The sequence below is a fragment of the Mastigoproctus giganteus genome, chromosome 8 (assembly GCF_048544385.1).
Source record: "Mastigoproctus giganteus isolate SK-2022 chromosome 8, ASM4854438v1, whole genome shotgun sequence".
Lineage (NCBI taxonomy): Eukaryota > Metazoa > Arthropoda > Arachnida > Uropygi > Thelyphonidae > Mastigoproctus > Mastigoproctus giganteus.
The window spans coordinates 3,972,352-3,999,596 of record NC_143582.1 but is presented as its reverse complement, the minus strand read 5'-3'; the positions used below and the strand labels follow the sequence as shown (position 1 = coordinate 3,999,596).

General features: G+C 40.0%; 1 protein-coding gene across 2 annotated transcripts in view; it reads right to left on the bottom strand.

Annotated features, from left to right (window-relative positions):
* The window catches only part of LOC150081209 (glutamate receptor ionotropic, kainate 2-like), a 94,249-nt gene that overhangs the window by 32,690 nt on the left and 34,314 nt on the right, over nt 1–27,245 (bottom strand). For both annotated transcript variants that reach the window (XM_090379380.1, XM_090379381.1), the window contains exon 2: nt 20,100–20,255. In XM_090379380.1, the coding sequence (XP_090235506.1) occupies nt 20,100–20,255 (156 nt within the window). The remainder of the gene's footprint in view (nt 1–20,099; nt 20,256–27,245) is intronic.

The window sequence follows — 27,245 nt, the reverse complement described above, 5'->3', positions numbered from 1 at the left end:
ATTATTTGATAAAGTTATTATTGCTTTCTCTACTCGAGAGAGGGCGCTGAGGAAGGGGGTACCATGAGTCAAAGATCAAGCAATAATACGATAACTTACGGTATTGCAACCTCATTAAAAATAATGATTTTAAGAGAAATCTGCTCCAATTTGACGTCACACAGGCACTTTAGGAAAACCTTGGCTTTCCTAAGGAATTGGTTCACGGCCTGGTGGGTTTGGGGACATTGGGACAGCGCGTCCATTATAAAAAATGCCAACGCAAACATTCGTACGTATATTCGAGTTGCGGTAGTGCCACAAAGCGATGACCTCGAACTATTTTTGCCCGCTTCGGCAACCATCTGAAGCAAAACCTTTTAACTAGAGACCGAAGAGACAGAGAGGATGGAGTTGGACTAAAATAACGAGTTGTTTGGTAAATACATATTCCTCTGCTGGCTTGGAAAGTAGCCATCAACTTTTTTTTTCCCTTTCCTTTATTTTTTTTTTTTAAGGGATGAAGGGCGAAAAAAATTAATGAGGTTCCAAAGAGACTGGAAAAGGATAGGATTACAGATACTTGTAGCTGCATTTAGGAGAAGAAGAAATTAGTACAAGGCGACACCTGCCTGAGGGTACATTGACTTAGCAACTCTGCAGATTGGAGTCAAGGAAAAGGTGATTTAAGTAATTAAAACGCCACATCACGCGCCCTGTATACTTTTAACGTTAAGAACGCTAACTTTCTTTCTATTTAAGGAGGCAATTTTAATTCAATTTCGATTTTAAAATAACTGAATAATATTTTATTAAGTTATAAACGTTTAATGAAATTATCAATTGAACAAATATCAAAATTGAAAGAGAAATATATAAAAAAAATAACGTAAAATAAAATTATATAAAATTTTATATTCGAATTAAAAAAAATACATATTAAAATTAAAAATAATAATTATTATTTTAAAATATAAAGAATTTGAAATACTTTAGTATTAGTACAACCACTAAGTATACAAGGAAGCCACAGGCTTTGGATGAGGGGCGGGTCGACCTGAGGGTACCATGGGCGCACTGCACCCGGGCACCAACGTTTAAGGGGAGCCCGAAAATCTGAAACTTACATCTGAAACAAGAAACTTTTAAAGTGGGTCAAATTGCGATTTGCATCCGGGTGCTACATCCCTAGGAACTCCCCTTATTTTTATAGGAAGAAACTTTTAAAGTGGGTCAAATTGCGATTTGCATCCGGGTGCTACATCCCTAGGAACTCCCCTTATTTTTATGCACTGGCCAAAAGAAAAGGTAGATGAGATCTTCCTACAATTCCTCTTTTCCTGTTATTTGAATTTATAACCGCCCCTTTCTGTCCTCGTGGGTAGCACAGTTGGCAGGATCTCCGTCCTCCCCACACCGGGTGTAAAAGATATGAGTTCAAATTCCGTCGATGACGAAAGGAATTTTTTATGGGCCTTTTTCACAACATGGTTTTTCCTCCCGGATACTCAGGTTTTTCATCCAGCAAAACAGAAAATCGACTATAGAACGCAAGCAATTTACAGACCGTATACACGAAACAATATAGCCTTGGAGGCTGATGCTCCTAAGACACTACAACAACCCTCCTTTCTGGAATTCTTTAAAACAGTGAAAATTCTGCGTTCATTCATTTTACTAGCCCCTCTCAGAGCCCTCTAACTAAACGTCAATCAGATCCCCTCCCTTGGTGCTTAGTTGCCATTTTTGAATAAAGTCCCTTTGTACTGTTTTGTTTCCGTTCTTGACGCATGCTTTTCCCATATCCAGGCCACTCCTATGAAAAGCTACAGGTGAAAACCTGACTGTTCCTTAAATTTTGCACACCAGTGTATAAACGCATACGTATCGTTATATATATATATATATCTATCTATCTATCTATATATATATATATATATATATATATATATATATATATATATAAAATAACTTAAAACAAAGAAGTTCTTCAGCAAAGTAGAGTTCAACGGAGATTCCATCCTGAAGGAGATAATCAGGAAAATTCTACAGTTGTATGTGGTGGTACATATCCTGTATCTTCTCAGATCGCTACGCTTTATCGTCACAGAACTTGTGGGAATCAATCTTCAGGATGTTGTATGTTTGGAGGATGTTAGACGGAAAACATCTTCTAAGCATAGTTAAATTCTGTAACAAGCTTCTTAGGGGAATCCATGCACTATTGCAAACGACGCGGGAAAGCCTAGAGCCTACAACAAGATGGACATTTGGGGCCTCAAGACAATCAGGAGGAGTTGGCAGAGGTTGCGCAGAATTCCTGTAGTGAGAAACTGATTCCAAGGGGTGCAATGTTGATCTCCAGATGGTGAAAGGGTGGCCATTAACACGGTTCAACCACCTTAAAATCCAGTACTCGATACCCATGAATTTTTTTATGTTAGTGAGGGAAGCAGAGGACCAGATCGTTGAGGCATACATGGGAAACGGAACTAGACATGTTTGTATGTAGTGAGCGGCAAGTTTGTGGTTGTTTACTCCAGTAATTTCCTGTCTTATCGACCACATTGCTGACAGAGTTTTTGCCTTGGTGATGGCGAAGTGCTGTTGGAAAGTCAGTCCTTCATCACAGGTAAGCCCTAGATTCAGTGTGATGCGAAACCTTTCGGACCCTAATACATACCATTGATGTAGATGTCTATGTTCATCTTCTTCTTCAGGTTGGTGAAAGACATTTGTGCTGACTTGGTCGGGTTTATGGATAGGTCAATATTCTCAAGATAATGGTGACATTTCCTATTATGGCAGAGGCATAGGCGTTGATTGCGTCAGATTTGTTACCGTGTTTCGACGAGATGAAGAGTTTTATATCACTTGCACAAGAGCTGCAGTCAGGATGCGTAGAGAGGAAGGGATCCAAAGCGGCGGCAAAAAATAATGCAGAAAGGACGCCACCTTGTGGGACTCCTCTGTAGATGACTTGGTTCGACTGAAAGGTTCTATATTCAACTCTGAGATGCCTTTTTTTTGAGAATGGAAGCGACGACTTTTAATAAGCCTCCCTGTATTCTGAAATGCCTTTCCAGTATTGTCATCAAGGAGTTGATTGAGACATTATCGAAAGCAGCTTTAATGTCTAAAAAGATTACATCAATCTGTTCTTTGGCGTTGAGAGTCGTTTGGATCCGAAATAGGGTGGTGATTTCTGTTAGTAGAGGTCTGATATCAAGATTGGGGCTTAGAGGGGAACAGGTATCTTGTGTGTTATCAGACACTCAGCCTAAAACACTGATGGATCCAATATCTCTCTATTACAGAAGATTTAGGAGAAGTCCGGTTGGCCTGCCTCCCTAAAATCCACTCATGCACACCTTCTCGATGGTAAGCCCTGTTACGTCACTTAGGTGGCAACGAACGTGTACAGTGGTTCTCTTCAAGACGCCTGGTCAGCGTGAAGAGGAAAAGACCAAACCCTCCAGCATATGACAGCACGACAAAACAAATGGCCCTCAGTCCCCAGCAGCTTTCACTCTTCCTCTTACGGCAGCGAGAGGATCAGAGTAGAAGCAGAGGGTGCTAAGAATCTCTGGGAACGACCAGGCTGCCATGCACGGAAACTGAACTTGGCCTGTTATAACATAAGATCACTCATCGGTGAAGACAGGATATTAGAGCTGGAAAAAGAATTAGAAAATGTGAATTGGAATATCATCGGTTTGGCTGAAACAAGAAGAAGAAATGAATCACTTATAAGTTTATCAAGTGGAAATCTGCTGTACACCAATGGAAACAGTGAAAGGAGTGAAGGTGGAGTTGGGTTTCTGGTCCATAAATATTTTAAAAACAACATTTTGAAATTCAAAAGTACGTCACCAAGGGTGTCAAGACTAATACTCAAGATTTCTAAGAGGTACAAGCTAAAGATTATAATGATTTATGCACCAACATCGAGCCATGATGATGAAGAGGTTGAAGAAATTTACACCGAAATTGAGAGTCTTCTAGATGAGCAGAAAACCCACTACACTATTATTATGGGGGACTTCAATACTAAGGTTCGAAAAGGACAAAACAGCGCAGAAAGGGGAACTATAGGAAATTTTGGAATTGGTGAAAGAAATGAAAGAGGTGAAAGACTTGTGGAATTTGCAGAATCTCAAGGACTATCAGTAATGAACACTTTTTTCAAGAAAAGGGTTAACAGAAAGTGGACATGGAAGAGTCCAAATGGATTAACTACTAATGAAATCGACTTCATCTTAAATAACAGAAGATATATTGTGAATGATGTTACCATTCTGAATAAGGTAAATGTTGGAAGTGATCACAGAATGGTAAGATAAGATGTACACTTGATATAGATGTTAGAAAAGAAAGGAAAAAACTGACTCAAGTAAATAATACGAAGGTCTTTGAGATAACAGAAGAGGAGAAAAACAGTATGTACTGGAACTTAAGAACAGGTTTGAGCTTCTGCAGACTGCTCAGGACCAAGATATCGACGAAGAATATTACAACTTTCTGAAAGTGATAAAGCCAAAGAAACCTATAGGGAAAAATAAATCCAAAGAAGAAAAAGTTAGTCAAGAAACACTTGTCATGATGAACCGAAGATGACAAATGAAAAGCAAGAAAAACACTGACAGGGAGAAAATTGAGTATACTGAGTTATGCAAAGCCATTAGAAAGAGACTCAGAGAGGACATAAGAAGATTTAACACAAGAAAAGTAGAACAAGCATTAAGGGAAAACAAAGGATTTAAATCAGCAGCCATGAGCAGTAATACAGAAAGACAAATGATACTGAAACTGAAGAATAGCGATGGTGTACTTATAAACAGCAGAGAAGGCATAATTCAAATAGCAGAAGACTACTATAGAGAATTATACAAGGAGCAGGGGAATGATGCCAGCAGTGGGGAAGATGGATTGTAAAGTAGCAACACATATGACATACCCGATATTCTTCCTGATGAGGTAGAACATGCATTGAAGAAAATGAAGTATCAGAAAGCCCCGGGAGAAGATGAAGTTACTGTAGAGTTGTTAAAATTGGGAGGAAGAGACATAACACAAAAACTGGCAAGCTCTTCACAAAGTGCATTAGAAAAGGTGTGACGACTAATGGAATAATGCAATCATAGTTTTGCTGCATAAGAAAGGAGATAAATCAGAAATTGGAAATTACAGACCTAATTGGAAATTAGCTTGTTATCCCACATCTACAAGTTGTTCACAAGGGTCATTACTAACGGATTAGAAAGAATAATTGATGAGAATCAACCGACAGAGCAAGCTGGCTTTAGGACAGGATTCTCAACTATGGATCACCTTCACGTAATATCACAGCTAATGGAGAAAGCAAATGAATATAAAACACCATTATGCCTGGCATTTGTGGATTATGAAAAGGCATTTGACTCCATACAGCATAAGGCAATGTTTTGGGCACCGGAAAGACAAGGCATTGATACCCCATATATTATGATTTTGAAGAAAATATATGAGAGTGCTACCTCCTTTATTAGACTAGACAAAGACAGTACGAAATTTAAAATCGAGAAAGGAGTTCGACAAGGAGACAGTATCTCCGAAGCTGTTTGCTGCTGCCCTTGAGGAAGCTTTCAGAAGATTAGACTGGTCGCAGAAAGGAGTCAATATGAACGAAGAGTATCTAAACCATTTACGATTTGCAGATGACATTGTGGTCATAAGCCACGATCCCAAAGAATTAGAGGAAAATCTTAATCAGTTATGCAGAGTTAGTAAGGATTTTGGACTAAAGATGAATATGGCTAAAAGAAAAGTAATGAGGAACAAGTATGCCACAGAAAGGGAAATAATGATTGAAGGAGCAGTAATTGAAAAGGTGGAGTCACATACTTATCTGGGACAAGTTATTAGCTGTAATAATGATAAATGGCTGGAAGTCAAGAGAAGAATAAATTTTTGATGGATAGCATTCAGGAAATATAGTCACATACTGAAGAGCAATATCCCAGCTTGTCTGAAACGTAAAATAATGAACCAATGTATACTCCCCACCATGACTTATGGAAGTGAAACTTGGGCACTCACCAAAAGAATGGAAGAGAAGCTGAGAACTACAGAGCGAAGAATGGAACGAATCATATTGGGAATCAGACTGTTAGATAAGAAGAGAAACACATGGCTTAGGCAGCAAACTCAAGTAAAGGACATTCTTATCAAAACTAAAGAACTAAAATGGTCTTGGGCAGGACACATAGCTCGAAAACATCATGACAGATGGGCTAAGAAAATAACAGAATGGTATCCAAGAGGAGCTAGAAGAAAACCTGGAAGCCAGGTTTTCTTCTAGGCGGAGATGGATAGATGCAAATTCATGAGTTTGTGGGTAGTAAATGGATGGCCAGTGCTCAAAACAGAAGGAACTGGAAAGTTGCTGGAGAGGCCTTCATCCTGCAGTGGATTGAAAATGGCTGATGATAATGACGATCAAGATTGGATCCGGGTGGAGTCTTGTTGTTCATGTAATTTACCAGCTAACTAGTATTGTCTGGTTCGAGAGAGTTATACTTTAAATTAGGATCTATAGAGGTACTGTTCGCCCATTCCCTAAATAAGGTTTCGTCCATGGTGAAGTTGGTATTCTTGTTGTTATTGATTCTTTTAGACTGTTTAAGCTTTTTAGAAATAGCAAAGTTGCACTTTTGCGTTTATGCTTTAAGAAACTGGCCCGTTATTTTTTGTAAGCGATGTAGTCTTCAAGTTCTGGTTTTCTGACATTTTCTGCAAGCCTTTTGTTTTCTTACAAACACTATCTTGATATTGTTGTTAAACCACCAGTTAGACCGATGTGAGATCCGAATCTCCTTAGATGTGCCAACACAAGCTATTTGAAATAATTCTTCATCCAGGATGGAAGCAGCTTCAGGCCCTGACCTTTCTAACAGAGCGTTCCATTTATTCGTAGTGAGGCGATGGAGGATTATTTCTTGCTTTATGAACTTTTTTGAAAAGACTCTTCTTGTATGCAGCGGGTCACATTCTTCAACCGAGGTACTAGAGAGGTTGGAGTGGGCATAAAATTCACAATCCAACGGTTGTTGATCTGATTTGAAGAAAAAACGTTAGTTTGATAAGTTCTGCATGAGGGATGTTGTGAAAAATGAGGTCGAGCTGCTGATTTCCCCGAGATGGGGGGGTTTGAAGGTCTAGCACATGTAACATATTTTCCAGAGAAGACCGAGCCATTGGCAGAGGCATGTTGAAGTCCCCTACGGGGGAACAGTAGGGACGTTGGGTGGGGGATGGTAGTAATCCAGGCTCCTAGTTCCGTTCTAATCTCTAGGGTGTGTTCTGGAGGGAGGGAGGTAGACAGTGCAGATCTGTATTCTAATTTTTTCGACGTCAAGAATTACAGAGATGGCTTCAAAGTTTTCAGAGCTACTTGAGTTGGTCCTATGTCGAGAAAATGGATTTTTATGGATGATTGCCACTCCACCACCGCAGCGATCGCCCGTCCATTAACTTGAGCAGTACAGTTCGAAGGGAGGCGAAGGGTGTCAATAAATCTATTGTGATTAAGCCAGGTCTCCATTAAACAAATAATATCGTACCCTGCAGCAAGGAGAATAGACTGAAGTGTATGGAGTTTGCAACTTATGCCTCTTATGTTGTGAATATAGCATCTGATAGCTACAGATGCGGGTGTGGATGAAACACTCTGTAGTTGATGCTTGAGTATTATTATGTCCTCTCTGGAGCACGCAAGCTTTTCTGTCTTCAAAAGGTTTGATTAGGGTATTTCGTGGCCATGGGTCCAAGCTGATTAGCGGTTGGCAGGGTATGGCTGGCTTTGAGACAATGAAAGAGGCATAAGAAGCGTGCCTCGTACTTAGTTTTCTAACATCTACTTTGATGGAGCATTCCTTCCAATACATTTTGGTGATTGCCTGTATAGTGGTTTTTGGATTTAATCTTGACACAAAGATTTGGTTTCGAATCAGTAGCCATTATATTGCAGTTACATGCTGGGCAAGTCGTTCGTTGATTGGGTTTCGGATTATGTCTTATGATATTCTTTTTATTGATGTTTGTTAGAGATGGAGGGAAATAAGACAGAGCCGGGATTAAGAAGTTGGTTCCCTTCATGAGTGCCGTTTTGGTTGTCTCTACCCTTGGGTCGGACGCCAGGCAACCAAGGCCCTTTCCCACGCCCTTTCTTCCTCTACTGTTTTTAATTCAACACCACCAAGTGCATAAGTTATTTTGCTGTTCCCCAAGTGTAAGACCTTGCATATAGCAGCATTAAAACAAAGCTGCCACTTCTCTGACCATCTTTGAAGTCTGTTGAAGTCATCCAGAAGAAATTCTGCTTGGTAATGATCATTAACGACTCTACCAATCTTTACGTCATCTGCAAATTTTGTCATCAAGCCTTCTATCCCATCGTCGATGTCATTTATGAAAATCAAAAAAAAAAAATAGTCCAAGAACTGATTCTTGTGGGATTCCACTACTGACATTACACCAAAGTGAAGAATATCCATTGACTACAACCCTCAGCCTTCTGCAACAGCCCAGCAATCCATCTTAGAATCTTTCCAGTAATTCCAACATGTATCAGCTTATACAGTAACCTCTTTAATACGTTTTATTAAAAGAAAATTTTAAATCTTTCATTAATTTATGGTTCATCGAGTTCCGACCCTCTCTGGTTGTTGGTTGGTTGGAGTTGGGTTTTAAGAGCATCGGCGACTAAGGGCATATTGTATAGTGGTTGTAAATTGCGCGTGTTCTGAGGTTGATTTTCTTTTTTCTGGACGAAAAACCAGAGTTTCCAGGAGAAAAAACCACACTAGCCTCGGCTGAGACTGACTAGCTCAGCCACGTTGTGAAAAAGACACAAACTTCCTCCCGAATTTACTTTCACCCGAGATACCAGCCAAATACCAACAAATTTAAGCACCGATGTTTGGATGCCTTTACAATAAGCTAAATTCCTTTTTGCCACAGAATGGATATAAGTTAATAATTTATATTTGTAAATTAAAGTATTTAAGATAATTGGTAATTAAATTTATTTTAAATTTAAAAAAGATAAACTTTAATAAAAGCCAAAAAATAAATAAGGGGGAAGTTAATTTTTTGTTTCGTAAATACAAGTTTAACGTTCATCTGGAAATTAAGGTCGATTCAACATTCAAAGTGGAAAGCTTCTTAACTTATAATATTTTCTGCGAATTACTCCCCTTCCCCCCACAAAAAAAACTATTTTGACTTTAAAATTAAATCGCTAGGAAGCACACAGTTTTAAACAAATTTCGAAGAGAGGAAAAAATTAACGACATATGGAGAAGCAAGACGCACATCTGCATACCAGGAGTGCGTTTCCATAGATTTTTTTCTGCCCTAATGATTTTTTTAATCACACCATCCTTCGTGGAACTTGGTAACTTCTCGAGAGATATTTTAATCGGATGAAAAACGAAATCTTGGTAGAGGGCGCAACTTATAACAATCATCCATCATCTGATGAAGAATCCTGGACGTTGTCCTTAAATTATAGATCACAAACGCTCAATCACAAGATCAGTGCTCGTAGACTAACTGCAGAGGGCGCAATAGTGCTTTATCGCTCTCTGTAGGAACATTATTCAATTAATTGTTCAATAAAATTCATTCTGTAGTTTTATATAGAATGCTAAGTTGCGCTTTCTGCAGCTTAGCAATTTGTTTATAAGGATAACTTTATTAGATGTACTTGAAGAAGGGTGGGGAATTTGTTTTCGCAACGTTACATCTTACAGAAACAAATTGATTATTAATGTAAAAAAATTGAAAGGCTGGTATGACGTTTCTAAATGACTTCGATTGGCTGTTTTCATTATTAATTTAAAAAGAATATGAACTTTTTTTGGGAGGTATTTTATCCTCAATATTTCTGTACCTACAATGCTCGACAAAATTAACAGAACACATAGAAAATGTGGTGTAACTCGTGCAGCTTTCGATGAAGGGGTATAAAATTTGTTAGTGCGGTGTATCATAGAATGACGATGAAATGAGGAAAGAGCGACAAACTTCGGAAAGCTTTAGGGGACATTTATAGGGGTGGTAATATAAGAATTACCAAAAAGGTCAAATTACAGAAGTCGATATAAGAGGCTCGAAAATACGGTCGCATGGCATCAGTATGGCGTATGAATTCCTCCAATGGCTAAACAGGCCTGACAGCGGCGAACCATGCTTTATATTAGGGTTCCTATAAGATTCTGTGGCAATAAATCCCATTCTTCCATCATCTTAGCTCACCAAGTGACCAAGGAGTTGGCTGTCAGTGTACAAGCGCCCCCACAATGGCGTCCCACACATGTTCCATCGTATTTAAGTCTGATGATCCAGCTGGACACTGCACTAGTTGGATATCTTCAGTGTCAAGATGTTTCTCCACCACATGAGCCAAAAGCACCCCTAAAAAGTTGCACGTTGAGTTCCAGGATCTGTTCTCACTACTGTTACTCGAGAGAGGTACCGAGAACAGATCCTGGAACTCAACGTGCAACTTTTTAGGGGTGCTTTTGGCTCATGTGGTGGAGAAACATCTTGACACTGAAGATATCCAACGAGTGCAGTGGCCAGCTCGATCATCAGACTTAAATCCGATGTAAAATGGGTGGGACGACCATGGGCGTCGCATCGTACACTGATAGCCAACTCCTCGGTAACTTGGTGAGCTAAGATTGTGGAAGAATGGGATCTGTTGCCACAGAATCTTATAGGAGCCCTAATATAAAGAATGGTTCACCGCTGTTAGGTCTGTTTAGCCATTTGAGGGATTCATACGCCATACTGATGCCATGTGACCATATTTTTGAGCGTCTTGTATCGACTTCTGAAATTTGACCTCTTTGGTAATACGAGTACCAACGCTATAAATGTCCCTTCTCTACATGATTTTGATAGGGGTGTGGCCGTTGATCATTATTCCGCCCCACAAGCAAGGATGGTACCGCATTCCTCGTTTTCTCCAGATAAAATTACGTCTAGAATCTGACGGTAGTCTAAAGGTGCTCCTATTTATTTTGAACAGCGTCTTTGGTGACACTGTTCACAATAAAATATTCATGAAAAACAACTTGATCTGCTAATTTTGTTAAGCAGTGTAGTATTTTTATTTTCATGTCTTATGATGTGGAGAAATGCAGGCGACATTTCTTATGACTTTAGAGAAGAAGAAAAATTAACGCGGAATTCAGAAAATTCGGAGCAAAATAAAGCGATGGAAATTCTGAAACTGAGATCAATTCACTCCTTCATTTACTCAAATTCTTCGACTTTCGGGAAGGTCTTGGAAAAGACTTCGGGTCTAAATACGAGGATAACGAGCACCGTGATGTCGAAAGGCCTCATTTAAAATGGGATCAGATGTGGACGATTATTATTTTGTAACCATGGCAACGGTTAGTTTGACGTTGCAGAAGTTGTAAAGATGACAGTCGGGGGATATTTAGATTTAAATCGGAAAGAAGGGAGAGTAGGAAGAGAAATTGTTAGAAGTTTATGTCAGAAATGATTACAAGCGATTGCAGGATAAACACGACAAAGATGGTGGCAAGGAGGGATCTGATGTTTGAATGTGCATGTTCAAACATCGGATGACACCATTTGCATCTGAGAGCAGGGCTGAGACGTGTTTCACTTTTAAACTGTGGGAGCATCTTTTCATGTGTAAACAGAGAGCACTTCCTCCTCCAGAGGAAGGAAATTCTGTGGAAAATAGTGGAGTATTGGACATTCTTCGAGATTTCTTAAAAAGCTGGGACACAGTTCTCGGAGAATGTCCTTTTCAGGCGGGATAACAAACTTAGAGGAAATTCCTCATCTGTAAATGCGAAGCGAGCCGTCGATGCGTCTGCCCTTCGCAGTACGGATGCGACATTTGGAATTCTTTCGAAGTCCGTCGCTACTCGTTACAGAAGTGGAAGAATCTGTCTTCCGTGCCTTGCGTACTGTGAGGAGAGAGAGGAAGAGAGAGAGAGAGGTGGCTAACGTCGTAAACGGAATAGATTGAGAGAGAGAGAGAGAGAGAGAGAGAGAGAGAGAGAGAGAGAGAGAGAGAGAGAGAGAGAGAGAGACTGCTGGTAGGTATAAAGGATTCGTTCCAAAAGAGAGCGTTCACCGCGGTGATGGTAGAGATGGCCATGATTCCCATGTCGCTTCATCTTCCCTCATTTGCACGCTCATCAGTCCGTATCTCCTTCATCCAGAAGCATCATGACCTGCAACATCTGCGCGAGTCGCTTTGAAAGAGAGAACTACATTAAAAATACATACTCTTCCACTTCTCTTTTTCTCTTTCTCTCTCTGTCTGATTCCTTCGGTTACTCTTTCTTTTTTTTTTCTCGCCATGTTCTTTCGGTTTCTATCTGTATGTCTCTCCTCTCTATCTGTGTCTTTCTTTTCCTATTTCTCTGTCTTCTCTCTCTTTCTCTCTTTATATAGGTTTTTGGTCTCGCTTTTTCTCTATTTCGCACTTTTCTTTCTTTGCCCCTCACTTTCGATCCCTCGTCTATGTTTCTTCTGGTTTCTCTTTCTGTTTTTGTGTATTTCTCTCCCCTCTCTCACCCTCTGTGTTTTATTGTCCTTTTTTTTTCCTCTCTTTCTGTGTTTTCTCTATTCGTGCCTTTCTTTTACCTCATCCTCTGTCGTCCCCTGTCTGCCTTTCTCGCTCTTTCAATTACTTCAATTTCATAAATTTTTTTCATTTTATTCTCTTCATTAACTCACGTTTTTTAAGATGCCCAAATACATCTACACGTGATCTATGCTTCTAAAGGGGATGTCTATCTAAATATGACTTTCCTTTTCTGTATATCTTTCTCGTTTGCTTCCGCTTTCTTTCATCTAGCTTCTCTCACATCCTCTCTTTCTATCAATCTTTTTTCTTCCAATAAACTCACTCTCTCTGTTTCCTTCGATTTCTATTTCTGTCTGTGACTATTTCCTCTGATTTCTCTCTCTCTCTCTCTCTCTCTCTCTCTCTCTCTCTCTCTCTCTCTCTCTCTCTCTCTCTCTCTCCCCGTGTCTTTCCTTTTCTATTTCTTTGTCTTTTCTCTTTATCTCTCTCCTTGTTTCCTTCGGTCTCTCTCTCTCTCTGTTTCTTCCGATCGTAAAAGAGTTCCTTAGTACAGTTCGAGGCAAAAATATTTCGCTTAATTTACAAAAGAAATTTCTTCACCACCTGTTCTTCAATCACCACGAGATGTACCTGACAAGACTCTCAGGCCATCCTAAACTTAAAAGTATTTGTAAAATTCTAAACACTACTCCGAAATTCGATTTTCTTTTGATTCTGCGCAACTGAACGCCAACGATGTGACCACCAAATCATATTAATCAATCTTTGAGAATACTCGAATGATCTCAATAAAGCGAACTCATTAAACGAGACCTCCCGATACCTGTTCTTCTCGGGTCGCTTTTTTTTTTTTTTTTGCTAACTCAAGCTCGAATATGCGTGACGTCGAAAACAGCGTGCAGATGAATTCCGAATCCGATCATCGAGACACAAGTGGGTGGAACGGATTCCAATAAGATGACTGAAGCAGAGAAGAGTTTCCACCCGCGCGGGATCAATAGTAATCGTTTTTAAGGATTATCTTTCTCGAGTTCGGCTAAATTAGAAAAGATGGGTCAAAACGGGAGGGTTGTCGCTAGCCGAGGGTTTCTGCGGCATCAACTTGAAGGATTTGGCGTGCACTAAATAAACTTTGGCTTTGTTTCCTCAGCGCGATCGCCGATAAAAGAAACTATTGATCGGGCACGCGCTTCTTCTTTCTACCAAACACCGATGGATTCGCTTTTTTCCGCTTCGAGGTGTCGCTCACTCCGGCTATTAAACGCTACTTATTATCGTTTTCTTGTAATGGATGGTGGAGGAATTAGCTGCCCTGCCGCTGCTACAGAGGTTTTCGGTCATTATCGCACATATCCAATTCTTAATCTCGCTCACCGTAGACGCTTCTTGTAGAGTGCGCGATATTTTGGAGATAATTAACCACACTGGAAAGAACAGTTTTAAAGACATTGTGAAAACACAAAACATCTTACAAGTTTCAAGATATCCACTTTCCTCCAATCTTTTGTTTCCGTATTTCGACCAATGGCTGTATGGTATTATGATAAAACAATACTCTTTTGACAGTATTGTTTTATCATAGAGCTGAACTTCAGAAATAATTTCGACATGTTTTTTTTGTATTTCAGCAAAGCATTTGACTCAATCTCACATTAGCGGTTACTTTATAAGCTGGAACAGGTCGGAATCACAGCGAAAATCCTTACATGGATAGCTGGATGGCTTCAAGGCAGGAGGCAGAGGGTTGTGATAAATGGTTATTCCTCAGATTGGGTTGATGTAAGAAGTGGGGTTCCCCAAGGATCGGTATTAGGACCACTGTTGTTTTTGATTTTCATAAATGACATCGATGTAGGGATAGAGGGTGAGATGTCTAAATTTGCAGATTATGTAAAGATTGGTAGAGTAGTTAATGATCACCGCCAAGCAGAGCTTCTTCAGAGTGACCTAGATAGACTTCAGGGATGGTCAGAAAAAATGGCAGCTATGCTTTAATCCATCAAAGTGTAAGGTATTGCACCTGGGGAAGAGTAACCCCAAAATAACTTATACACTTGGCGCAGTTGAACTTAAGCCGGTAGTAGATGAAAGGGACTTGGGAGTTACGATACGGTCAAACTTCTCTGAGCATTGTAGACAGGTTGCAAGGAGGACCCATGGTGTCCTATCGATTATTTATCGAACAATTTCTAGTAGAGATAAGGACCATAATCCCATTGTATAAGGCTACTGTCAGACCACACTTGGATTACTCTGTTGAGATATTGAGACAGCACCTAAAGAAAGACATTGTTCTTCTTGAAAGGGTCCAGAGACGGGTAACTCGCCTGGTGAGATCGACAAAAGGACGTCCATATGAAGAAAGACTTCGAATATGTGGTTTGGAGGGCATGGAAACTAGGCACCTTAGAGGGGACTTAATTGAGGTGTTTAAGGCTCTGAGAGGCAAAAGTAAAATGAATGAGGACTAAATTTTCTATAACTAGGGGCTATAATTTAAAATTACGGGGTAGTTGTTTAGACTGGATTGCAGGAAGTTTCATTTTAGCCAGCGAGTTATAAATTACTGGAATAAGTTGCTTACATGGGTGGTAGAGGCTCACAGTCTGGAGAAATTCAAAGGTCAGCTGGATAATTACCTAAGGGAGGAGGGAAATGCATAGGTTGTCTATTTTTTATTATTATTGCCATTTATTTTATTTTATTTAATTTTATTATTATTATTATTTCATTTTTTATTATTTTGGCTGGTGCAGCATAAGTCTAAGTTTCCTTGCACCACATGGCCATTCCTAATACTAATACATAATGGACATATTTCCTCAAAAAGGTGCCCTTTCACCAATCTTAGTTTCTTGCAGGGTTTTCCTCCGCTTCCTTTCTTTGGGCATTTCAAAAAACTCAACATGTTTATTCGGTGCAGTCTCCATACTTGAACAAAATATTCAAAGTACGAACTTACCATTGTCTTATGCAATGGAACTGTGACCTCTCTGTCTCTCCAAGCAAATAATTGAAGTACACTGCAGTTTTCTGACCATTCCTAACCTTATTGAAGTCGTTCCGGAGCATTGCTCGGCAATAATCATCTGTCACCCTCCCGACATTGCTATCATCAGCAAATTTAATGGCATGTACAGTATGGTTTTGTCAATATCAATTAAGAAAAACAGAAACAGCAATGGTCATAGTATCGATCCTTGAAGGACCCGCCAATCTGAACAGTAATCATTAATCATTACCCTCTGCTTCATTTCGTGCACGAATCTCGCGATCCATCTCAGGACTTTGCCTGTTATACATTTTAGCATATTACAACTTATAAAGTAAGCTCCAGTGCAAGATAGAACCATATTCTTCACTGAAGTCCAAATACACAATACATTCAGTGGTAATTTTAATTTGATCCATTTGAAACATTACCCTCCTTGGAACGTCTTTCCAATATCAGAGTCGGAAATGCATCATGTGTCTGGTTACCAGTTATTTGAATCCCTAACGAGTCTCCAGTTTATTTCTCTCTAGACTATCTATTCGTTTCTTGAGTGATTCAAGTTTCATCTAGCAATGCACTAAATTTTAGATTCAGGTTAGTAAATTCCTTGATCTAGAAGATGACAGCAGTTTAACTAGGATTTACTACCAGACTGATCTTTGAATGTACACTGAGTTAGAAATGTCCCCATGCGTAGGAATGGATTGAACTATGATGTTGGAGAAGGGTCAAAGTCGGAAACGGCATATATAACATTGTAGTTCGCACAAGTGGCAATCAGTTTTTCAGTGTCTGCAAGGCAGAATGGGTCTCGCGTCTACATCTTTCCGACTTCGAATGTGGAATGATTGTGGGAACAAAACTTGCAGGTCCTGTATCTCAACAACAGTCAACGTAGTTAAGTGCTCCCGTTCTGTTGTGTCACGTGTCCACCGTAATTTTTGCAACGCTCTTCTGTCACCGGCAGCTGCTGGACGTCCTGGAAATTCTGAAATCACAAAAATGAAAGTTGGAATCTAACATCGAGAATCCATTCGCATTTTGCACCTATTAGATGTCGAATTGGAGTTGGGTTACACCATCCAGAAGGGATTATAAAGTTCTAAATAGAACTTCAAAGGGAAGACTGATGTTCCATGAAGCAAAAGTCAATTTGTAAATATTCTTAGTGGGGCCGACTTAGTTATGGGGATCGAACCAACGGAGATCTGCTTCGTGGAACTTGAATCCAAGAAACGCTAATTTCTACGGTTCAGGGATCGGGGCGTCGAAGAAGTAATTAGGGTGCACCGCTCGCTTTGTGGACTGCTGAAATGCGACGGGAACTTTGTTTTCCCTCGTAGGTGGTGAAGAGGGTGAGAACTCCTGTGGCGTCTTCGCAACAAAACGTGAGCCGCAACATTTTTCATTTCAACACCGGCGGAAGATGATTAAAAGTTGCCGTCACGTTCCTGTGTCGACTGCTACGCGAGGAGTGCGTGCGGAACTAACAGTGTGTGGATCGATGTGAGTGGAACTGGGATATGAGCAGGTTGCTTCTTTCAGAGAACATCACATCAGAGAGGTGCTTAAGACAATTATCAAGCCTTTCCGCACGTGAAAACAAGAATTCATATCACATTCTCTCTCTCTCTCTCTCTCTCTCTCTCTCTCATGCCTTTCCCTCTGGTTTTCGCTGTTCACTCTTTCTTTCTCATTCGATCTTTTCTTCCCTTAGGTTTCTTTTTCACGGATGTTTGGATCTTTTTTCATTCTCAGATGCCCATTTTTTGCCTCTCTCTCTCTCTCTCTCTCTCTCTCTCTCTCTATGCTTTCCCTCTCCAGAATTTCATCATGATCTGTTCCCTCTCTGCGCTCCTTCTTCAAACTTTCATCATGTTCTGTTCTCTCCCTCTCTCTCTCGCTCTCTGCTCTCCCTCTCCAGAATTTTATCACGCTCTGTTCTCTTTCTCTCTGTGCTCTCCCTCTATAGAATTTCATCATGCTCGGTTCTCTCTCTCTCGCTCTCTCTGCCCTCCCTCTACATAATTTCATCATGCTCTGTTCTCTCTCTCTCTCTCTCTCTCTCTCTCTCTATATATATATATATATATATATATATATATATATATAATTTCATCATGCTCTGTTCTCTTTCTCTCTCTGCTCTCCCTCCACATAATATTTTATCATGCTCTGTTCTCTCTTTGCTCTCCCTCTCCAAAATGGCATTATGCACTGCTCGCTCTCTCTCTGCTCTCCTACATAATTTTATCATGCTCTGTTCTCTCTCTCCTCTCCCTCTCCAGAATTGCATTACGCTCGGCACTCTCTCTCTCTCTCTGTCTCTCTCTCTCTCTCTCTCTCTCTCTCTCTCTCTCTCTGTGCCCTCCCTCAACATAAATTTATCATGCTCTATTCTCTCTCTTTTCTCTCCCTCTCTACAATTTTATCATGCTCTCTCTCTCTCTCTCTCTCTCTCTCTCTGGGTGCCCTCCCTCAACATAAATTTATTATGCTCTATTCTCTATCTTTTCTCTCCCTCTCTGCAATTTCATCGTGCTCTCTCTCTTTCTCTCTACATAATTTTGTCATGCTCAGCTCTCTCTCTCTCTCTCCAGAATTTCATCATGATCTGTTCCCTCTCTCTCTCTCTCTCTCTCTCTCTCTCTCTGCAATTTCATCATGCTCTCTCTTTTTCTCTCTACATAATTTTGTCATGCTCAGCTCTCTCTCTCTCTCTCTCTCTCTCTCTCTCTCTCTCTCTCTCTCTCTCTCTCTCCAGAATTTCATCATGATCTGTTCCCTTTCTCTCTCTCTCTCTATATATATATATATATATATGCTTTCCCTCTCCAGAATTCCATCATGATCTGTTCCTTCTCTGCTCTTCTTCTTCTCCAAAATTTCATCATGTTCTGTTCTCTCTCTCGCTCTCTGCTCTCCCTCTCCAGAATTTCATCATGCTCTGTTCTCTCTCTCTCTCTCTCTCTCTCTCTCTCTCTCTCTCTCTCTCTCTCTCTCTCTCTCTCTCTCTCTCTCTCTCTCTCTCTGTAACTATCTATCTCCAGAATTTCATCATGCTCTGCTCTCCTTCTCCAGAATTTTATCACGCTCTGTTCTCTTTCTATGATGCTCTGTTCTCTCTGTCCTCTCCCTCTCCATAATTGCATTATGCTGGACACACTCTCTCTCTCTCTCTCTCTCTCTCTGTGCCCTCCCTATACATAAATTTATCATGCTCTGTTCTCTCTCTTTTCTCTTCCTCTCCACAATTTCATCATGCTCTCACTCTACTCTCCCTCTACATAATTTTATCATGCTCAGCTCTCTCTCTCTCTCTCCAGAATTTCATCATGATCTGTTCCCTATCTCTCTCTCTATGCTCGCCTTCTCCAAAATTTCATCATGTTCTGTTCTCTCTCTCTCTCTCTCTGCTCTCCCTCTTCAAAATTTCATCATGCTCTGTTCTCTCTCTCTTCAGAAATTTCATCATGCTCTGCTCTCCTTCTCCAGAATTTTATCACGGTCTGTTCTCTTTCTCTCTGTGCTCTCCCTCTATAGAATATCATCAAGCTCTGTTCTCTCCATTTCTCTTTGTTTTCTTTCCCATCTTTCTTTCTTTCTTTTCTTTCTGTATCGCTTTCTCCTCTGTTTTCATCCATCCTCTTTCTCTCTCTCTCTCTCTCTCTCTCCCCCGCCTCTCCTTTCATCTGTCCTCTCTTCATCTCTTTTTATATTTTCTTTCCGTCTCCCTTTTCATTATTTTTTTTCATATTTTTCTTTTTCCTTTATATTTCCTTTATTCTATCTGTCCCGATCTTTCGTTCCCTCTTTTTCTTTCATTTCCATCTGCCTTTTCTGTTTTCACTCTGTCTCTTTCTCTGTTCCTTTTCCCTCTCTCTTTCTCATTTTATGGTCGTATCTACCACATTAGTCGCGAGGCCTGCATATATTGCCACATCCATAGATGTCAAGTACACTGCAGGAATGAATTCACAGTGAGGTGCTGCACAATCATTACAAAAAGAAAGATTTAATCTCCTAAAGAGAACACAACTTTAAAAACACTTTCTGCTCTTTTTGATAGTCACATTTAATCGGAGTCAATCATCGCACTGCAACACAATAATTAAATTTTAATAAACGAAACGTGCCTTCTATAGTGTAGTACACTGTGACTATCAACTAAATGCATTCTATGCTAGATTTGTTTATACAGCGGGATGAAATGCTAAAATTTCTGGGGCTCAGCAGTTTAACTTTATAATAACACCATTCACAACAAAACACAACAGTGATTTCACTTTCCCAGTAAGATATTTATCCTAAATGGGATCTGTAATGTCGGGGGAGAGGAGGTGAGCACTCTTTTTTAATACCTCCCTTCTTCAGTGGGTGAATTTATCGCGGTAGTTTTAAGAACCCACAAGTAGATGGCGCATTTTGCATAAGAAATGGTGAATTCACGTAGCTCCAGAGAGTAAATCGAAAAATCATGCAAATATGGCATTTTCTTACCTGTTTTGGATGTGCGGAAGCTATCTTTCGAGGGTATTGTCTTCACTTCAGCCGACAGCTTTGACTTCGGTAAAATGCTGCTGTCTGCGTTGACGCGATCAATGGCATAACGGAAAGCAATTTCCTGCTCCCCTTGGGTTTCTTCAAAAAGACCACCTGCATAAACAGCTACAGTTAGACAAACAGCAACTACTTCAAAGTCAAAGATTAAAGAGTTAAAGTCTGGTTAAGCAAGTCTAGTAAACACAACGGGGATTTAATTTTGTTGATGTATACGGATTAGGAACATCGAATGTTTGGTTCATTCATTGTTAATGAATCCGAAAGTCCGAAAGAGTGGCTATTGAAAGACCGCCACTGTTGCTAAGCAACCAAATAGAGCCAATATTCACCACGTGAAGTTTAATCAAAGATTCTATCGATCATTTTGCTTTTTTATAGATTCATCAGAAAATGATTCGCTGAAAGTGGAGTCCTGTGGAGCGCTAAACGGAGTGAATATATTTTGGGCGACAGATGAGGGCCAATAGGAGAAAAATATTCGTGTACAATGCACCAATCGATATTCAGTTACGGCGCCTAAGAGACAACAATATACCATTATTCTCTATGAATGAAACTTAGAAACATGTCTTCCTCTCCTAAGTCACTTCCTATAAGGACCGACCCGCAATATATTACCTTATTGCTATTTCGTGTCAAATGGTATATAACAAGGGGCACAATACACCACGATGACACATCGGAAATGGCATTGTATTGTGCATAATTTACATTTCAAACTTCAAAGTCCTGCCAAGAAAAACAACATTTACGGTCTTTTCATATTGAAATGTGGTCTTATTCTCGTGGATATTTGAAGCGCACGAGAAGAGATCACAGTAAACAGGGCAGGATATCTGCAGTCAAAACTTGGCAAATGCAGCACAATTTAAGGAATGAAGAAAGGGTAGAAAATGAAACATTCTTAACCATTCCAAAAATAAGATAGTCTCAGTCCGATTAAAAAAAAGAAAGAATAGTCTCATTCAATTCATTGGTGAAAATTATGACCAATCCTATTGGCTCATTACTATTCGTTCATTATTTGTCTACCCTGTTGGTAAGGCTACTGTACAAACTGGAGCGTGATCGATTTACCAGGGAAATCCTCTAATCCAGTCAATGAGTTCCCTCAAGATTCAGTGTTGAAATACTCTTGTTTCTGATTTTCCTTATTGAGTGGTTAGAAATTGGATTTATGAGGAATGTCTTAGAAGATGTGTATTGTAGAATACCACGAAGTTAGGCTGTTCCGGCAAAGACATACTGGAACACTGTCCTGAACACATGCAAAATAAAATTATCAATTCAACTTCAGCGATATCATGAGCCACACAAATATCACCATCTCGTGTATTTTGAGTATCTTCCCCCATTTCAGTACTGGAAATGGGGGAAGATACTCCTGGCCTGTTGGAGACGGTAAGATCCAGGTGGACACGACAGGTGGGGCTGAACGATCATGCGTCCATTAGAGATCATTCAGATAAGATGCTTCCGTTATTCACAATAACTGTTTTAACAACTACTGAAAATTAACCAGTCTGCAAATTATTATCTGCAAAATAGTATGAGTGTGGAGGGAAGAAATGGTCTGGAATAACTCAAGTTTCGTAATTGGATCCATTTTTAAATAGTTTGCTGTATTAATATTAATTCCAAAATATTTTGAAATTTCAAATTTGGACAGAACTCAAAAACTAAGTCCAGCGTCATAACTAAATCGTGGGTTGTGGATACGATTAATTTCGAAATGGGACGCCTGACTTTTCCAGGGACTAAATGAATAGACAGATCAGGCTAAACGCATATAGAAGCAAAAGAGATATAAATAATCACAATACTGAGTTTCTCTAAAAAAAGCCATCTATAGCTTTGCAAAGTTCATATCAACCATTCTGCTGGAAATGACATTATCCATCTGGGGAATGACACGGATTCCTCCAGCGCATATATTTTTTTAAGAAACTTCCAACTAGTAATCCACAGTCTATCCTAAACATATGTGATGAAGAAATCCATATTTCGAAATAAACTCTGAAGCAGGATTGTTACCGTTTCTCTGCTGGACGATTGATCCTCACAATCAAGCTTATGAGGATGAATCGTCTTCGTAGTTGATTTTCGAATCCCCTTCCAGATCAAAATAAAAATATCACAAGCCAGAATATCCTGGCGACCCTTCCCTAAATATGAAAAAAACAAAGACTTTTGAGACATTTTATTAGAATTATTTTCTTACTTTTAGCCTACAATTTTGAAACACTAGAAGCATCTCCTATTACAGCAGTTTAGTGTAGACAGATTAGCATATTATGTTTTTGTCTTGCAGACCCACTAACTTAAGGGATAGTGGTCCTGGCCGATAGAACAACAGAGGTATGGTTACTGGCATGCACACAAATTTGGCATAACTGTTAGCCTTGAAGTTTACTCCCCATGCACATCGTCTGTTTCTAAGAGATAGCGCTTTCTCTCTCCCTCTGTTTCTCATTGACGTATAAGAGAGAGACAGAACTCACGTCATGTATATACGAAATGAAACGAAAGAAATGGTGTATTTAAAGCCCTTCAACTCCCCAGATGTCTGAAAGAAACTACGTAACCTAGAATGCTTTGTATTATGGTGCCAAAGTATGGTTTTACTAGAGGCCGCGTGTATTTTACTTGATCTTAGACTCGCCTACGAAAATATAAAAATAGATAAGCGTGTGGTCTTAACTAAGACGATTTTTCGCCATTATATAGCTTTGGTGTCCTTGAACATTTGATTCTTACATGGTAAACACCAGGAGAGGAAATGAGTAGGATGTCATGGCTGACATCCGATTCAACAGACACGGGCTGGCGTTGTGTATGGATGAGTAAGTAGTTCTCGGTTTTTACGTCAAACTTCTAGTGATTCTCTTAAACTAATCTCGATGTTTACTCAAAGATGCGCACCGTTTCCTTCTCTCTATTTCGGAAGTAGTTTCAGAGAATACCATCAGGTTTTATATTTGTGTGTTCCGACGACTTTTAGTGGATTCACGAACAGATGGATAGAATTACAAGCCAATAGTGTTGACTACTGTAAAGGTCTGTTCTCTTCCAGTTGATCTTGGACTTTGGCCAGACAGCTGGCAATGAGTCACTTCATTTTCAAAACTAAAGCACTTCCAGTCCGACTACACATTTTTAGCACCTGCTCAAAAACAAGTTACAACAAATTAAATTTAAAAAGCAGTTTCCAATTTTATTATTAATTAATTAATTAATCTTGGGTAATTGCAGACTAGTAAGGTCACGAGATGTCAGTATATTGTGGAGGTGATTGCGCGCATTCTTCGCTTATGGTGACCTCCTTAACACTAAGAATGGTAAATGTACAATTATTCATCCTTTGCACTCGAAAACTGCAATACCGGATGCAGAACACATTTAGACGAATCCAGTTATTCACAGCATGAAAACTTAGCCAGAAATCTGGCTTCGGGCTGAATAATTTGAATATCTATAAATATAAAATAAAATCATATAAAACCTGATTTGGAAACAATATTTGAGAGGTCCCAGAGGAATTGGAGATGAAGCGACTGCTTTGCTCTTCTTATGGTTAAGCTGTTCTGAGAGATTTTTTCATCAACACGTGCTTAATATTAAAGCATCCAAAAATATCCAAGCCTCTCTTCATATATACCCGCGTCTTTAGGTTTTTCCCCCCACAAACTGGCATCCATATATTATGAGTTAAAAGAATATCGTCTTACAATGCCAAGGGGATTTGCTACGAACTAAAGAAAACATACGGCCAGTATGGTAAACAATGTCAGCTCATTTATAAAACATGAACTGAGAAGAGTATTCATTCTGTGTTATCCACATTGCCGAGATAGAAATATGTTTACTCAAGAAAAATACTCCATCATTCAGCATCTTATTGTATATACGTGTATATATGAATATTTAAATTTTAATTACATCTTTTCACAATTGCATTAAACATGCAGTACCAGCAGAACCTGCTTTACTGCCAGACCAGTGTTTTCGCCAGATTAATTTAAACGTTTATACAGAGCGATTTGTCAAACTTGGGAGCTTCCCTCTACAATCCAGTTTATACATTTTAATCTGGGGTCCCAGCAGAAAAATAACCACCGTACCATATTAGATACAACAGGAGTCGTCTTTAGAGGCTAAAAATAGGAGCATTCCCATGTTTATCGGTCGTTATGAAATAGTAAAACTTCTAAGCGCCAAAGAGGGTAAAGCCACAGATACCAATGGTATTTAGGCAGTGTATATCTCTATTGAAGAAGTGGGTGAATCCATGACAGTTATTTATTTCCCTTTGTATTGGAAGGCCAACTTCTCGCTAACCCAAAAATGGGCGGGCATCTCTCATCCATTCCGCCTTCCACTTACATCCCATCTTCCAGTTTGAGAAACCTTGCTCTGCTCAAATAGTTTCAACTTCTCGAATATCCACTACCAGTTCCTTAAACACTGATCCACCAGTGGGGGAAAGATAACTGAGTTGATTTCAATCCTTCAAAAACTCAGCCCTGTCTTATAGCTCGCAAAAAAAGATTCTTCTGCTCCTATGCTTATCTTCGACGACACTCCGATTTCTAGGCAAGATCATATATACACTGTGCTGCGACTTTATTAGTTACGCTCCTGCTGTGCACACAAATTGGTTTGTCCCACAATGTTATAAGTCAAATGACCACAGTTGTGGATAATAAATACAGCAAAACAACCTTTCTACTATCAGTGAAGCGTACAAACCGTAGCAAGAATGGGGAAAAGGAGTGATCTAACGGACTTCGAAGGTGGCATGGCACTAGGTGCAAGACGTGCTGGACAAAGCATCTCTGAAACGGCAGTTCTCCTGCACTTTTCACGCACCACAGTTTCAAGGATGTATCGAGAATGGTGCAAAGAACAGAAAACATCCTCTCAACAGCACTCCTGTGGAAGAAAATCGCTTGTTGATGAGAGAGGGCAGAGGAGGATGGCTAGAATTGACAAACAGACAGGCCACAACGTCCAACATAATGTCAGAATACAACCTTGGTGTGCAGAACAAAATATTGCAACGGACCATTAGTCGCACTTTGTCGCGAATGGTCTACAACAGCCGACGGCCACATCGCGTACCTTTGTTATCAATGAAGAACAAGAGAGTACGCCTCCTGTGAGCACAGCAATGGACTATCGAAGATTGGAAAACAGTTGCTTAGTCTGACGAGTCGAAGTTCCTGGTGCATCATGTTGATGGGAGGCTCAGAATTTGGCGAAAACAACATGAATCCATGGACCAGTCATGTCTTCCGATTACTGTGCAAGGTGGTGGGGGCAGTGTTATGGTGTGGGGAATGTTTTCTTGGCACACGCTGGGTCCATTGATACCCATAGATTCACGTCTGGATGCTACATCGTACCTAAACATCGTTGCTCACCAAGTGCATCCGTTCATGTTGACAGTTTATCCTCAGTCTGATGGTTACTTCCAGTAGGATAATCCGCCCGTGCACAAAGCCCGAATCACTATGGAATGGTTCCAGGAACATGACAATGACTTTTCTTTGCTGCAGTGGCCCGCTCAGTCCGCGGATCTCAATCCTTTTGAACATCTTTGGAATGAGCTGGAAAGGGCTGTTCGCTACAGGCCTACACCTCCGTCGAATCTCAAGGTACTGTGTGACACACTCAGTCTGCATGGTACTCCATTCCTGCACGTTTTCAGCATCTTGTTCAATCCATACCTAGACGAATTCAGGCTGTTTTGAAGGCTAAAGGAGGCTCAACACGCTACCATTTTATTAGGTAGGTGTACCTAATAAAGTGGCAGCGCAGTGTATATCTCTATTGAAGATTACCCTGACTTCTAATCTCTCTTGGCATAAGCATTATTTTGCAAATACTGTGCAAGGTGGTGGGGGCAGTGTTATGGTGTGGGGAATGTTTTCTTGGCACACGCTGGGTCCATTGATACCCATAGATTCACGTCTGGATGCTACATCGTACCTAAACATCGTTGCTCACCAAGTGCATCCGTTCATGTTGACAGTTTATCCTCAGTCTGATGGTTACTTCCAGTAGGATAATCCGCCCGTGCACAAAGCCCGAATCACTATGGAATGGTTCCAGGAACATGACAATGACTTTTCTTTGCTGCAGTGGCCCGCTCAGTCCGCGGATCTCAATCCTTTTGAACATCTTTGGAATGAGCTGGAAAGGGCTGTTCGCTACAGGCCTACACCTCCGTCGAATCTCAAGGTACTGTGTGACACACTCAGTCTGCATGGTACTCCATTCCTGCACGTTTTCAGCATCTTGTTCAATCCATACCTAGACGAATTCAGGCTGTTTTGAAGGCTAAAGGAGGCTCAACACGCTACCATTTTATTAGGTAGGTGTACCTAATAAAGTGGCAGCGCAGTGTATATCTCTATTGAAGATTACCCTGACTTCTAATCTCTCTTGGCATAAGCATTATTTTACAAATATTGCTTCCTCTGCATCTAAAAAACCTGCTTTTTTTATTTCGCTCTCGGCATTACTTTTCTTCCAAACAGCTCTTCATTCTGTATAAATGGCAAATCCTCCCTACCATGGAATATAGTTACCACATCTGTTGCAGTGTCCCAAAATCTTTCTCAGCCTTCTAGATTCCATTCAAAAGAGGGCAGTTAGGTTAATTAATCACTTATCTCTAAAAGGGTCTCTCTACTCTGTCTCATACACGTACTGTTTCTGCTTCATGCCCTTTTTACAGATACTTTTCAAACTGTTTTTCTGAATTGGCTTCTACAATTCCCGCTCTCTCTTCTAAAGCAGTCCGAACACGTACCGCAACCAGTCAACATCCATTTACTGTCCAACTGCAAACTCACAGACTCAACTTTTCTTCTTCCTAATTTATTCATTCAAATACCATTTTCTGGAACAACCTCCCTTCATGCGTATTTCCTGAAAATTGCAATCTACAGAATGAACTCAAGTCTAATGTCAACAAATATCTTCTTTCATCTCCTCAACCACCAATCCATGCACGGTGCTAAGTACACTAGTCTGCAAATTTAATGAGGAATGTAATGCAGGAAAGAGGAGATTCCA